Below are 15,301 nucleotides of genomic sequence, written 5' to 3'. Positions count from 1 at the left end.
ACGCTGCTTTCAAGTGACGTACACGGATGTACAGCCGCGCATGTTGATGTGTTCAAACTCCGAAATACGGATCAAAGCGTAGATATTTTCATCGTGCGGTGTATGGAAATGAATTTGAGTAAATGCTGAGATACATCAGTGTGTAATTGTAAACCGAGATTCGTCGACTATGATACCACACCGCGGAAAGCCAAGACCGACCAAGTCTGCTCCGAAACACCCTAAAGTCTGGGTGTACATTTTAAAAATAGTCTCGGGCCTTGCGCGGTGGCAGATCGTGTATGGTGCCAACTTCAGTTCTGGGGAAGTACCGACCGACATAGACTGCCGAATTTTTCTATTCCTCGCCTTCCTTTTCCTAGCTGCGTCCCTGGACGGTAAGTGCACCAATTCGTTTCATAGTCGATTTTGAGAATGGTCAAAATCTCACTAGAGCCTCTCGATTTGATTTGTGTATGTTTTACCATTGCCTCAGTACTATTTCACATTTTTCAAATTTCAATCTAAAACTGCTATTTACTTATGATTAAGATGAAAAAAAAAAAAGAAAAACAACCGATACCGCGAAATTTTTCACTCACTCATTTTTAATTCCGTGGAGTGGTTAAATGGATCAACATCATTTTAAACATACAAAATTTTTTAATTTCCTGAAAACTCTCATTGTGCGATATCATGAAGAATTTGAGTGAATATAACTCGAGACTCCTTGACTCTGATATTACACTATAGGAAGGCCAAGGTCGATCAAGTCAGCTCCGAAGTACCGGAACGTGTGAGTGTACAGCATGAAACGCGTTCCCCCGAGTGCGATATTGCAATAATTGTTGGGTCTTGCATAGTGGCAGATAGTGTATAGGGCCAGCTCCAATTCCGGGGAAGTTCCGATAAACAGGGAAGTCCCATTTTTTTTAATTCCACTAATTTCATAGTTGATTTTGAGAATCGACGCTGTTTGAGGAGCCTGAAACAAAACACCAGTCGTCGATATGTCGCATAGGGATGTATAAATATACATACAGTTTGAATATTTGATTTAGTCGCGCCTTACGTCACAGAAAGTGACATCGTATCTGAAAACATTGGACAACGCCTTGGATTTGCTTATAACTATTAGAGTCTATCTAGAGTCGAACCCAAAATTTTTAGCATGATATTGAGAATTTCACATTATCTAATAACCTAATAGACGAATTATATACATACGTTAATATTCGGATCACTTACCTTTCCTAGTTCTAATTTTTCGGTGTAACTCAGGTAATTGGCACGGCCGGATTTTTCTGCAAAGTCAAACGCTATCCAGTCTTGTATGCCGTACAAAATCTTACCACCGATGATTTCCCCTTGAAATACTCGTTTGAATCCTGACGAGGATCCATCGTAGGGGGTGAACCATATGTGCTTCAGAGATTCTTTTTGTTCGTAATAATCTCGTCCTATCAGATTCTTCTTCTCCAAAAATCCCATTGTCGCAGACATAACGTTTGTGTTCAGTAACAAATCAATTAAGAGCGCCTCTTCTTTTCTACTGTTTTCACGCGTCTTGTTCTCTACTTGAGATGCTGCTTGATACAAAGAGCGAATCGCTCGAACAGTCTGAATCTGGTACGCCTCGTGCTGAATGTTGAACAAGCTGAAAGAACCGGCAATGATAGGCTTAGCGTACGCAAGTATAGGGTAGATTCAGAAAACGACGATGAAAAAACTGTTCAACTCACGGCTGAGGAGAAGCGTCTGTGATGTTGGTGCTGTTAGCAGTTGTCTTGTTCTGCAAATTCAGGGTGATATACTTTTGGGCATTATTTTCATCCATGCTAAATAGTTTCTCAGTAATGTTCCACAACTCTTCATCAGAAACTGCCATAGGCCAGTTGTAGGTGGGATTTGATTGTCCCTGTCCATTATTTTGGGACGGAGAAGAAATACCATTTGACGGCAGCCCGGAGTTGGGATTTCCAGGTGAAACAAACGTACCCTGAGGTCCGGAATTGCCGTTACTTCCAGTATTTCCAGTTGGGTATCCAACGCTAGGTGGAGGCGCAGGTTGCGAACTACCCGAAGAGAAGCTGGGGTAATTCTGCGCGGGGTAATTTGGTGGGAAACTGGAACCACCGCCTCCATTATTCATCGGGGCACCCCCAGATCCCTGGTCATAGTAATTGTTGACTATGTGCGTGGATGTCACATAGCTGCCTTGAGAAGAAGGAGGAACACCGTAGCTGCTCCAGGAATTCTGATGGTAGTGATCGTAGTAGCTGGGAGCTGTTAGTCTGTGAACGGCAGCATTGACGCCGGCATGTATCAGTGCCTCTTTGAAAATGTCTCCCGTCTGTCTGCCCGAACTATAAGACTGTTGTCCCGGTAATATCACATAGGTTGGCGCAGGGTTTGGAGGCAGAACGGATCCCTGCTGAGGATATATGTGATTGTGGATCGGTTGTATGTTACCATGCGGATACACTGTCTGCGGCTGCAAGTATGTTTGGGTTGGATCATAGTACGCTGGCTGCCTGGGATAGCTGCTTCCTCCGAAAGAAGTTACGTTTCTTCTGAAACCAGGTGCCGGAGCACCGTAGTTTGGTGTTGAATTGCGATGGTTTTGAATAGGTTGACGGACAACTGAAATTCCCAGATGTTAGTGCAAGGCGTAAACTCGAGACACTTTCGTTTTTATCGCTTTGTAGAAAAAATTGAGTTTTACCTGGGCGAGATGTGGGTCTCGTGATTATTGGGGTTTTCTGTGTCACCGATGTGTGCTTAGGAGGTATAACAAATCCAGGGGGTGGAGGTGTCAGAGGTCTATTGTCTGAAATAAATGTACTCATTGTAGAGTTGAAGACAACTAGAGCGACAATTCGTCACATATTTTTAACTAACTAAAATCATTACGGTGGATTGGTGGAGGTGGGACAGTGCCAAATGGTCTCAACGGTGAGTTGTTGGTGCTGCTGCCTGCAATAAATATGCATTCCTAAATATTTTATGGGCTCGGAATCGTTTTTTTGCTAGTTCTTTTGTTTAGCATCATTATTTGCACAGTTTCGTGGAATTATTACCAGATATTACATCTAATTGCATCAACAACGGTAAAATACGATTAAAAAATAATAATACCAGTATGTCTCGGAGGTGGGACAGTGCCAAATGGCCTCAACGGTGAGTTGTTGGTGTTGCTGCCTGCAACAGGTACGCATTTTTGAATATTTTATAGGTTCGGAATTGTTTTTTTTTTTTGCTAGTTGTATTTTTAGATCGTGATTTGCTCAGTTTAATGGAATAATAGGAAGATCTGCGATTATATCAATATGGAAGATATGATAAGAAACATAGACATATTAACTGTTAAATGTCTCAAAGATCTGACAGGGATGTGGAGTCTCTGGTGAAAGTGCCGACTCCGAGCCACGCACAAGTTTTCGTTTGCAGCATTTATCCGCTACACTCGGGTCACATAGAAGTTGCGCGTGTTTTGATGTTGGCGGTGTACTCGTAGCTCGGTCACCGTACTTTCATCAAAGACTCCCGATAGATTCATTAGTGAAATGTCGATATTGAACCCTGAAATAATTTTCGCTAATGGTCATTTAAACTTAGCTAACGTTTATTTAGAATATGGTGCGTTTAAGATGAAACGATGATAAAGATCAAGTTGAAGGTAAATTCACAATGAAATCTCACCGTGACTTAATGACGGAGCACTGGCACCTCGAAATGGATCCGATCCCGAGCTTGATGGGCGGTGAACTAACAGAATATTTAATCATATTTTGTCTGTTGTTACAACTCAAGTCTGTGGTGAAACTTTTCATTGAATAGTCAACACGGAGAAGTCCATGACAATTTGACTTAAGTGTTCCTTCCCACATTCCTTCGATTTCATTAATTTTTTTCAATAATTTTTTCACATAGATTTACAGAGTTGTCGGAAATAAAGTTGACGTGAATCTGCTACAGAGCGACCTCGTAAATAGATGTTATCGCATTCGCTTTGGTGAATCCGGACTGCCACGGACCGTTTATTCTCTGAATGATTTACAACCTTTGAATATTAACCATCTGAAGGATTTGGGTATAATGTTAGCTTCAAGAAAGTGTCATTTAATAATCATATTGATTACATCGAAATGGTCTTACTGAAGAAAGGCAACTTTTTAAAGAGATACGCGAAAAAATTCAGAAATAAGGATTCTTATTTATATCGAATATTTTACATCAAACGCTTCACGAGATATAAATCTGAAAGAAATATCCAGTATCTTTTTTGCTCTAAGAAATGTAATAAAAAATCAGTAAAAGAAATCGCAAGGATTTAGGGTCGAACATGCATCAAGTTGGTATAGAAATTCTCGTATATTTTACGTGTGCCTGGACATTACCTGACGATGAACCAACTCCACGTTCTGAGGTCAAAAACGTGTGTGATGATCCTGAAAAGTAGGAACAACATTTGGTCAAGAATAATGAAACGTATATAATTTCACTTAGAATGCTGGTGATTCATTTTAAATAATTCATAGAATTTAGTTATCCGTTATCCTGCTCTTTTGTAAAAATCAATTTATTTCCAATTTTCAACACGAATATAAGCAAGGTATAACTGCGCATTAATAGTCGTTGCATCATCATCATATCTCTGTTTTCGATTTCGTACAAGTTGTTTGCGTATGATGGTTTTGTTACGTCTGCGAGGTTTCACGAAGCCATATCTTGACTGAGAAAAATTCAGAGGTCAGAGATTACGATACGCTTATGCGTCCCTCAAGTTCAATCGTCCGTTTTAAGAGACAAAAATTCTGTATCAGTCAACAAGCTTCAAGGAAAGAATGGATTAGCCATTCTTACGTTTAGCATCGATTCTTCTACATTATATTACCACAATATTACCTGTGTTGTGGTTTGTCGATGGCTTCGAACTAGACCACCAGTTTGTTTTAGAGCTTGAAATTGGGTGAGATGTTTCCTTCCTACGAGACGAACTTCCACCAAACCACGAAGATCCACGGGATGAACTTCCACGAGACGAACTTCCGCGAGACGAACTTCCGCGAGACGAACTTCCACGAGATCCACCCCATTTTGCGTCAATGCCTGCTCAGAGGATATTTTTTTTGTATTATAATTAAATCATTGCACACCGTAGAAGGTGATTCGTAACGATAATCCCTCTTGCAACAATGGTTTGTAAAATCGAGTATACTTACCGAAAGCTACAACGAGCACGACAAAAATTATTATGTGGAATTTCAGTTCCATTTTGTATATAGAGAGCCACTGCTTCTGCTCTGTATTGAATTACCAATTGAACTGAGCTCTAAAGTGCTTACAAGCGGTAGGAGACTCGCCGTTTTCCGCCTACTGATTTAGTTGCCGCTTATCTGTGTATACAGACCACTTCTTCCCAGAAATTCCAAGAACACTGGTTCAAAGGTGACACTCGAAACTGTGAATGAGATGATTCCTTGTCTTTATCGCATCACCATTTGCGCGTGTATGCGTGTTTCTACAGTATTTCTTTGAAGTGCAATAATCACGTTAAGTGGGGAAATAAACTAACTTACAATTTGTTGGAAATATCTTACTATCTATTCATTCAAATTCATCGAATTTCTCAACAAATTTTCTTCGGTATGAATGTATGCGCAAACTTGCTTAATTGCATGCGTAATATGGCTTTGAGGAAATAATCTTGAGCTTTTCTTATATGTTATACCGTTGTTTTCCAACTTGCTCCATCAGAACTGTGAACAATACACGTCTTTGCATGAGAATTTATCCCCCCCGAAATCTCTTGTCCCTCTATTATGGACCAGATGTTCTGCTATAGACACATAATATACATATCAGAATAGTAACTTATCTGTATGGGGTCCGTAAAAAGGTTCAGTATACATATAGGGCATTCCATTCCAACTTGACCACAATTAAACCCTGAGCCTCTTGATTACATTAATATTTTTGTATCATTTCCGCTTTACCAATTCACATTTTTTTTGCTGTTTCAACTACTATTTACTTATAATTGGGAGGTAATAAAACACGGGGGTATTGAAAACATTGTCAACCAATATTTTTCTAATCAAGTAGATCAACGTTGTTTTAAACATACAAATATTTTCTATTTTTTCAGACAACTCGAGTCTTGGAATTTATTTACAATGTTTTGACATGTTTTATTATATTTCATGACATATGTTATTTACATGTTACTTTACTGCTATTACCTTCGACTTGTTTTCACTCAATGCTGAGATACCCTGATTAATTTCCAGGCATTGCCAGATATTTCGTCAATGCTTACCACTTGCGAAATATTGAAAAAATATGAATCAAAAATTAGCGATGAAAATATCTCGTAATTTATCGGATGAATTATTTCTTATCCAAGGAAGCGGGGACTGTGATCAAAATAATCAAGGCGAGCTTGATTTCTATTTTATTAGCTGATCACTGTAGTTGCACTTTTTAACTGGACACGTTGTTCAATCAGCTTACCGATTTTTGGTCAAACGGACCGCTAATACGATCCCTAGCTTCAGTTTACAATTCAACACGTTTGCACATCCTGCAAATTCGTATCTATGACTGTAATCATATTTCCTGTACAATTATTGAGAATGCGGCGGTTAAAATAAGGAGAATAAGATATGATTCTTTTGAAACATATGTAAATATATTTTATTTCATGATAATTCGATCCGGAAATTTTATTACCAAATATCCCCTTTCGGTGCACATAACAAAGCTTAAAATTACTTTCGTAAAAAAAGCATAATCCTTGTACCTTTGACCATACTTGGACTTACAAATTAGGTACTGTTTAGTTAGTCTTTTGATTAAAAAAATAGCAGTCCCGACTTCTATTTTAGCACATGATATAGGTTGTGGAAGTAAAATAAAAAATGTACACAGGGTATTTTATTTTATTTATACTGCAGTTTATTTTAATTAAGACCCGGATCTTTGCTAATATTATTTTTAATACAAATGTTGGCTGTCCAGCAAACGCTGCGTTCAGAGTTAATTAACTCGCAATACGCACTGCGCCGATCTACCTGCCGGTACGCTACTGCTCAGCCTACACACACACACATACGTACTATACCTACTCTTACCCGTGACATAAACAGAATATATATATACAACTAATATCGAATTTCAATTTATATTTCAACAGCACAATTAGACAGTTATAATTGATTAAACAGTATTTTTTCATTTCAGTAATGCGTATCTACGCAGTCACGCCAGCAGTTTTGTCTTCCTTGGCGATAAATCTATCCAGGATAGCTTCGCTAGGATAATCAGGCACGGAGAGTTGCCTGAAGCCCTCGTCGTCGACGAAGCAAATCTCGTGGCCATCCTGAAAGATGAATGGTTCAAACGAGTCCATATTGATTCAAGGTAAACTCACTGCACTAATGCAATAACATTCGCAAAATTCGAATCCTCGACAAACGATTCTATTTATCAAAACAAAGAAATTACCGGATCGGCAAGAATGACGACAGTAACACTAGCTTTTCCTGGCGTATCAAGCTTTACAAGATCTGTGAGAATCTTTTGGTTTGCTTCCTTTACAGTCTGATTAAGGCGCAGCAGGTTCTCGTATGGAATTGAAAATGCGATCCGCCCATAACCCTTTGCATGTGTCACCTCAGTCCCTGGAAATCATCCACCACTTTATAGTCCCAAATCTCAGAACTTACGATCTGTGACTGTGTTAAATTAAACCTAGAATGGCCGGCCGTCTCACCAATATCCTCAAACTCAAGCTCGGCCTGATTGTGGCCGAATCCTAATAGAACTTTGCGATCATCTTGCCTGTAGACTCTCAAGCCGAGAATATTCTTCCAATATGCAATTGTACGTTCTAGATTGGAACTGGATAGGGTGACCTTCTCGACCGGATCTGAAAGCGATGACGAGGTGGTAAATATCACAAGTTTATAAGCAGAGAGACATGCTAGACCGATGCGTAAACTAAAAGTAAATCAGATAGTATAAGAATCTGTATCAGGGAAAAATACAGAGCTCTATATTCCCGTTACCTCTATCAGCAGGCTGCGGTTCGTCAATAACGTAGTACTTGTAACCACCCGGCGCTTCAAGCACGAATTTCCCATCCTCCTCTCGCACCGGCCATCCTGAAGACCTTGCTCTTTCAATCGCTTCCTTGGATCTAATCGTTATCCCTTTAAAGTCATTGCCTCTTTCGTAAGAATCAATACCGTAGTTGTACGTCAGTTCAACAACAAAGTGATCGTCCTCAGGCCCGTAGCCGACCATAGTTTTGCTCCAGCGATTGGCGTAGGGCCTATAAATTTGGTAAAAATAAAAATGACGGTGGACAAAGAAATTATCGTACTGAAGATGATAGCGAGGATCGTAATTTATATGAGAAAGAACAATTGATGGAAAGGGAAAGGGACCGTCTTCAGACTCGGTTTATATTTTTTAGTCAACAGCTAACCCGTTGCAAGCAGCTTCGCAACCGTCCGAGAATTCCTCGTGTCTCAGAACCTGGAATACAAAGAGAGAGAAAAAAAAAATCAATACCCATATTTCTGTGTATAGAAAAATGAAATAAAACAAATGTATGGCAGGGTCCTTTCGTCCCTAGTTACGGTACTGTGAAAATTTCAAAAGTGATAAAGGGCTGCAGGGTGTTTCGAAATTAATAGAAAACGGATTCAAGATGTGAACGACGCTATAGCGATGAGAAAAAATCTATTTGTATTATATAAAATGTAACTGGTGTGCAATAAGATAATCATAATAATTGACGTATCAAAATTATGTTTTCAACGTTTATGCAATGGCCGTGATCGTAAAATACCTGTAACAATGAATTGATAAATTCTAACCTTCATTCCGAGTATTTCGCGGTAGAATCTTGCAGTCAGTTTACGTTCACCAATTTTGAACACGAAATGAAGGGCGCGAGCGTTTACCATTATTGTTGGTAAAATATTCAATTTAACGATTTCGAATTTATCTTCACAATATTTTCTTCGTGCTTTCGCTTTTCTTCAACAAGATTGACGCACTGGGGAGATACCGGCTCGTCCTTATGACGTGTGAGCGATTTTTCTGGTCTATTCGACCATTTCGACCGCTGACAAGTGGTTTTTCCTCGAGGGTATAATTGCCATTGTTGCTACCGACGAGATGGTTCTAAAGCGCTCAAAGAATTCTAACCACAGTCGAGGTCACCGTTACAGACGTGCTTCATTATGGATATATACATTTACTGAGACAGTGTGTTAATTGCGCTGATATGTAATATCAGTGGTTAATTGTTTTTGAAAACAATCAGATAGAAATACACGTTCCATTTCGTAGACGCGCGTATCTCGTTCTTAATCGCACGTTGTACTAGCTTTTATTAGGCAATTAATGCTCGTCTGATATCTTTCGCTGAATCCTTATCGCATGAGAGATTTCGAAATGGGTTTCTAATCTGTAATAAATTCCGATCGTAATCTATTCATGTTGCATAAACTCTCAGCTGTTCGTAATTGCCGCCGTTTCGTTCAGCCCGCAATTCGTAATTGTTCCTGGATGTTTGCAGCTGTTCCCCCGCAAACTTCACGCTTATATTCACTCCGTAATGTCCGAAGGGAAGCTTCGTGAGAAGCTTGAATGGTCCTCGCAAAAAAACTCCGGAAATTCGCTGTATGATTGATCCGCACACGAAAAAGTAATAATACGTATTTAAATATAATCAGCTTCTTTAACAGTCCAGAATCCCAGCGTTCCGTCGTTCGCGGTAATTCGCTGTCATCTTCACGACGATGATCGAAAACATGCCAAGCATTGGTGCATTACGACGATACCCAACCTAATACAACCCAACTCAACCCGAAAGCCTGAAAGACGCTATTGTCAAGTAGTATGGTATACCATACAAAAAATAATAAAGTATAATTTTTCACGCTCCACAAAAGCAGCAATGGTGTCCTGCGACGAGATTAAATCCGAGTGGATATCAGTGTCGAATAACAAAGGAGCGGAAAATGATGACTCGATTATTTTTACCGAGCAATTCGTGAATAAGGTGCAACACTTCAGCTCACAGTACGGAAGTGATAAAAGCATATCCTACACGGCGTACAACATAGCTGGTAACCCGAGCAAGTTTCCCGACTATGGTGATTTTCCTCAGGCATTTGTCATGGTAAGACATCATTTGCTGGTATAATTCTCATCCGCTTAACCTCAGTATCTCTGTAATCTGTTATACTTATTTCTAGAGAACGTACGGCTGCTGGTGGGACAAGGCGCCATCCAGACTAGTTGATTACATGCCGCAGAACAATGACAATGTTGTCTGCCAGGACTACATAGGTATGGAGACCACAACAACAACAATGACGATCCATATTCTTTATTACTGATAATTGAACCCTGTTACAGATGTGGCGTACGATCGTGAGGTTTATCCAATCAGAGTGTCCATATATGAGACTTATAACCCGGGCAGCGTTGTTGGAATTTGGGCTGCCGATAGCAGCGGAAAGTGGAGCCGTCTTTGGAGAGGGCTGCCGCAGGTAGTTTCACACAAGCCAAGGATATTTTCTCCCCCTCTACAGCCATGCTCTTTCAAGACCAAGATGCTTAGACTGGAGTTCAACCACAGTAAGCAGGACTATTACACAGAGCTGGATGCCGTCCTCCTCATCGGCACTTCGGAATTTATTCAACCCCACTTTAGATTCAACAATAAAAACTTGAGCACCTTGCTTCGGCAGCTCAACGACAGTACCCTTGATTGCGATGACGTTTATAATCTGACGCCAGATTATTTACAGACACACAAAGATTTAAGGGAGCTGAAAAACACGTTTTACAAGCACTGTCAACTCTCGAACAGGTATGTGATCCAGTTTTGCACCGTGTTTCTCGTCATTTCCAAACTCGAACTGGCAAACTTTTGATTTTGCAGAAATGTTACGGGTAGGATACACAAGGGGACCATAATTGACAGGCTAGGAACTGACTACCACTGCATACCGCCAATCGAAGAAGCAGTTAGCAGTCTGCACAGGTTTCTCCAGGAAGACTTTCCAAAATTGATGCAGGACATCGATCTTTCAACTTCCTCAAGAAGTGCAGTGGCTGGAAACAAGACTGGGAGTTCGTTACAGTCGGGTGATATTTGCGGCAGTTTTTCTGTGTTGCCCGTAAGCGTTTTTTCCGTTTTAATACATTTCTTAATAGAACAGTAATGAAATAAATTAGCCACAAATTTTTAGTATAATTCAATTACAAGCATTTATTTTACAAACCTGCAGGACGAAGCGGTACTGAAGATTCTTAGAAATCTCGATCTCAGATCTCTCTGTCGCTGTTGTCAAGTTAATCGGCATTTCAACAATATAGCAAGAGATGCACTTCTCTATACCAGCCTAAACTTGAAACCATATTGGTACTGTATTGACACAAGCGCGCTTGAAACGCTGGCCTCGAGGTGCCAATATCTTCAGCGTCTAGATCTCTCCTGGTGCGGCAACTACAACACGATAACATCTAAAGACATTCAGGAATTTCTCACGTCCAGCGGAAATCAGTTGACGCACCTTAGATTCAATTCCTGCCAGTTTGTCAACAATTCCGTGATACTGAAGGTTTCCATGATCTGCCGAAACCTAAAAGGTATTTACGTTTTCATCTCTCAATCGTAAAAGATTAATTGACCGTTATCGTTCGACGCACAGAACTTTGCCTTCGCAACTGCGTGGAGATAACTAAGGACGGATTTTGGCCTCTGGCAAACCTGCAGCAGCTCGAACGTCTCGAACTTTACAGAACGTTGATTCAGACGCCGTCGCTGTGCGCGATTCTTAAGGGAAATCGAGGCATGCGCCACCTGAACCTTGCCGCTTGTGACCACGTTCATAACATGGACGATATCGCGATGGAGGTTGCCTACTCGTGTCCTCACCTCGAGAGCGTTGATTTCTGGAAGAGCCATAGCCTGACGCCCCACGGAGTTAGAGCCCTCGCTCGTTGCACGATGCTTAGAGAGGTCGACTTCGGATGGTGGTTAGTATAAAGGAGAATTTTTTAAAAAACGGGAACTTCGAAGTTTGACTAATTTCAGCCTAGGCATGGGAGCTCCAGGGGAGTCGCTGAGAGCATTGGCTGCGTCCTGTCAGAATCTGGAGAAGGTCTTTCTCGCTGCTCTTCGCGGCCTCACCGATCGTGACCTCGAGCCGTTTTTAGCCTGCTCTAAACTCAGACAGTTGGATTTCCTTGGCGCAAGATCTCTTACTCCCGAAATATGTCTACGATTTTTATTATATTGCACTCAGCTGGAAATGATGGATCTCAGCTTTTGCGAAGGTATAAGCGATATGAAGATACACGAATGGCGTCAGCTTTACCCTCATGTATCTATTAAGCGTAGTTTTCAAGCAAGTGGATCGGTTTTTACATAGTTCATCGATGTTATTGCTCTGTTCGTCCGTTTATCAGTTGCTTTTTTTTTTTGACCATGTCACCTTGCAATTGTCCGAAATTCCCGTCTTTACAACGTATAACCATTGGAGTTTTGTCGGATGGTCTGCTTGGTTTTTTCCCTTGTAGATCAGTTTCATTTTCGGTGACATTTTACATCTTTGCACCAGGAAATCATTTGAAAAACGAATTTTCACTAGCTTGCGAAATCGACTTGGATTAATAAATTTTGGTGGACGAGTGACGATGCGTCGGGGAATATTTTATTAGAAGGTGACTCGAAATTTTTCAGCAAGCAACAACAACCTCTTCCGGTTTATTGTTTTATTCGTATAAGGATTGTTTTATTATTATTTATTATCGTGACATTATTGATAGACGCGAGTATATTTTATAATCGTTAATTTTTATCAAGTCTACACTGTATCTCCTTGAAAAACTTTTCTCTGGGATGATAAGCAATATACATCATCACTATTAAGAATGATTAGGATATTCTACATATTTAGTTCAAATTTGAAGTTTTGAACTGTCGAATTGCCGTGGTGTCATATTATCTTCATATTAGCTCACGTTCTTCTAAGCTTGAGATCTTCGTTCGAGTAGATATACCTATGTGAGTACATGCGTATGGAGTAGTGCGTACTTAAGAGCAGAGTTCTTTCCGTCCAAAAGACTGATCAAACATGTGCTTTTTTTCCACTCTTCGAAGCGATCGTTCCTGCAGCATGTGACTGAAAAAAGATCCACAGACACGATATAAAATTGTACATATCAAACGCAGCTAATATAATAAATCTAGAAAACAATTGTACCTCTGGGGCCTTAGAAAAAAAAAATGGTGTCTGTACACTGACAAAACATAAAAATACACTGTGGTATTAATTGAATGATATATCTAAATTATTTCATTTTTGTTACAGGAATTTTTTTATTAGAGGTAACCGTGCCGCAGGATTTCATTGATAATATAAAGGTGGAAGTAAGTGTTAGCCTGTCTGCACTAATGATCAGTATATTGTTCTCATTTGTCATAACCAACAATCCTGGTCACATTATTTACAATCCGTTATTTATTACGAACTTTTCTTTTGTCTGTCTCGAAAAGTGTATGACGTGTTCAGCGAGTGTCCAATTTTCGTTTTCGTAGGCACGTATTGTCTTTTTCTTTGAAGCTCAGTATTAACCCATGAGGGAGTTTGGGGCGGAAACTGAACTTTGCCAGTTTGTAATTGGTCAAGAGGCCTCTCCAACTTCCTAAGAGGGACGTGTTTCAAGGCCTTATGCCAATCTCCGGTGGTCCTGATATCCGCCAAGATTCTTAGCACATGATTAAGTGGCAAACGTTTGCCAGAGCCTGAACCCCATAGCAAGTACTTGTCTAGAGGGAATTTGGCCATTCTCAGACCCTCTTTTTTCGCCTTTGCCAAAGAGAGGGGCTGGTTGTTGGTCTTGTCCACCATCCCGCCTATTATGTAGATGGAGTCCGGTTCGTACTCTGTCATTTCGGTGTTGCAGTGCGGCGTCAAGTAGACCAGCTTCTTTTTGTCATAGAGCTCGGTGTACGAACATTCCTTTATTTCTAGTGGAAAATCAGGCTCGTTGGCATTCGGTACAGATCTGTAAAACTTTTCCATAACTACCGAAAATTTATTTACATTGCAAAAGGTGATGTAAAATGGATCTCGGAGTACGCGATTCTCCGCAAACAAGAAGACGAGCTGTTTGGCGCATTCTGACGACTCGCGCACTGTCATGTGTTTGTCGTATCCGAGGTCTATTATCACTTCAGGACCATGGATCTTGGCCATCATCATACGCGAGTGGTAGAAGCGATTCATCGCTGTGTCGTATATTCGCAGGAAGATTGTGTTTTTAAACAGCCTATACGCCATCTGATCGACTTCTTCCCTCCCATGTTCCTGCAGCTTCTGTTCCCTCTCTATCCTGGCTAGTTCTTTTTTCTTCCTAAAGTTTTCTTGGGTCATTTCAAGCTTGAAGAGGTACATCAGATATCGACTGCAAATTGAAATTGACAAGTTCTTATTTATCTCTGATCATTTTTAATGTAAAAACATATTAAACAAAATTACCTTCTCGCAGATCTCGTTTCATGCCTGATCAATTGCAACCAATGTTGAGGCTTTAGCTCCTTGGGTATCAGTCTGCCGTTCTGTCTCATCACCTCGACTTCGAGCTGGATCACTTTGTAAAGTTTCTCCATCTCCGGGTCCGAGTCCATCATAGCTTGAAGCTGTTCGCCGCTTACAGATATAGTGACATTTTTCTCCAGATTCTCCTGTGTCTCGCCTTCTTCGGATATCTTGCCGACTTTCGTACAAAAACGTCTTTTCGACGTGTGGAGAATATCGCAGGCACTCAGCTGTGCCTCGATCGCCGGCCGGCAATTTCGTCTTGCGGTCCACCTCAGCGGCTTTTTCGTCAATGTCAGACAACGCAGTACTCGATTAAACATATTGGCTAATTTGGAAGTTTTATAGCTATCAAAAAATCAGGATTTTCGATTGATTTGTAGCCAAGTTGAATTTGCCGCATGCACCGCGATTATTTCTTAACCTAACATTCTTTCCAATTTATTACTCCTCTCTAAATATTCCGAATTGACAGCTCTTGATAATCGAGCCAACGTGATTATACTTTTGTAGTTTGGCAGTTTACAAGAAAAGGGTTCGCGAGTTTTAATACTTCGAACGCCTTCTTCTGCTTATTTTGTTTTGTGTAATACGGAAAATCGTTGAAGTGCGTGAAAGCGGACCACGGAGTAGAATACAATTTAAAGACACTACGGATCCCGTGAAAACAGTCCAAATGCTGAGGT

The 15,301-nt window shown here is 40.4% G+C and overlaps 4 protein-coding genes across 17 annotated transcripts; 1 reads left to right on the top strand and 3 right to left on the bottom strand.

The window, feature by feature from the left end:
* Window positions 1-90: 90 nt before the first annotated feature.
* On the bottom strand, window positions 91-5,383 carry LOC124308582 (endoribonuclease CG2145-like). 9 transcript variants are annotated; one of them, XM_046771396.1, is made up of 10 exons: window positions 5,205-5,383; window positions 4,888-5,091; window positions 4,380-4,430; window positions 3,682-3,747; window positions 3,118-3,180; window positions 2,881-2,955; window positions 2,705-2,809; window positions 1,722-2,622; window positions 1,228-1,636; window positions 91-964 (listed from the first exon to the last, which is right to left on the bottom strand). In XM_046771396.1, exons 1-10 carry the CDS (start codon window positions 5,254-5,256, stop codon window positions 722-724), a joined length of 2,169 nt encoding a protein of 722 aa, XP_046627352.1. In that variant the 5' UTR covers window positions 5,257-5,383; the 3' UTR covers window positions 91-721. The 9 variants fall into 9 exon arrangements, with proteins under 9 accessions (XP_046627352.1, XP_046627353.1, XP_046627355.1 ...); XM_046771397.1 differs by having other exon boundaries at window positions 2,893-2,955; window positions 5,205-5,381; XM_046771399.1 differs by lacking the exon at window positions 3,682-3,747.
* Window positions 5,384-7,146: 1,763 nt separating this feature from the next.
* Window positions 7,147-9,275, bottom strand: LOC124308591 (glyoxalase domain-containing protein 4). Its single transcript, XM_046771427.1, has 6 exons — window positions 8,868-9,275; window positions 8,474-8,523; window positions 8,052-8,317; window positions 7,757-7,912; window positions 7,489-7,664; window positions 7,147-7,363 (listed from the first exon to the last, which is right to left on the bottom strand). Exons 1-6 carry the CDS (start codon window positions 8,955-8,957, stop codon window positions 7,235-7,237), a joined length of 867 nt encoding a protein of 288 aa, XP_046627383.1. The 5' UTR covers window positions 8,958-9,275; the 3' UTR covers window positions 7,147-7,234.
* LOC124308584 (F-box/LRR-repeat protein 4) lies at window positions 7,266-13,352 on the top strand. Of its 6 annotated transcripts, none has more exons than XM_046771411.1 (9): window positions 7,380-7,404; window positions 7,878-7,932; window positions 9,954-10,180; window positions 10,257-10,350; window positions 10,420-10,876; window positions 10,949-11,186; window positions 11,298-11,658; window positions 11,721-12,048; window positions 12,107-13,352. In XM_046771411.1, exons 3-9 carry the CDS (start codon window positions 9,956-9,958, stop codon window positions 12,441-12,443), a joined length of 2,040 nt encoding a protein of 679 aa, XP_046627367.1. In that variant the 5' UTR covers window positions 7,380-7,404; window positions 7,878-7,932; window positions 9,954-9,955; the 3' UTR covers window positions 12,444-13,352. The 6 variants fall into 6 exon arrangements, with proteins under 6 accessions (XP_046627362.1, XP_046627361.1, XP_046627367.1 ...); XM_046771407.1 differs by having other exon boundaries at window positions 7,385-7,404; window positions 9,951-10,180; XM_046771409.1 differs by lacking the exon at window positions 7,380-7,404 and adding an exon at window positions 9,575-9,703 and having other exon boundaries at window positions 7,916-7,932; window positions 9,951-10,180.
* LOC124308587 (mitochondrial ribonuclease P protein 1 homolog) lies at window positions 13,163-15,244 on the bottom strand. The gene is made up of 2 exons (XM_046771418.1): window positions 14,556-15,244; window positions 13,163-14,481 (listed from the first exon to the last, which is right to left on the bottom strand). Exons 1-2 carry the CDS (start codon window positions 14,936-14,938, stop codon window positions 13,539-13,541), a joined length of 1,326 nt encoding a protein of 441 aa, XP_046627374.1. The 5' UTR covers window positions 14,939-15,244; the 3' UTR covers window positions 13,163-13,538.
* Between the last annotated feature and the right edge of the window lie 57 nt (window positions 15,245-15,301).

The sequence above is a fragment of the Neodiprion virginianus genome, chromosome 7, assembly GCF_021901495.1.
Source record: "Neodiprion virginianus isolate iyNeoVirg1 chromosome 7, iyNeoVirg1.1, whole genome shotgun sequence".
NCBI classification, from domain to species: domain Eukaryota; kingdom Metazoa; phylum Arthropoda; class Insecta; order Hymenoptera; family Diprionidae; genus Neodiprion; species Neodiprion virginianus.
This window is presented reverse-complemented; position numbering and strand designations above follow the sequence as displayed.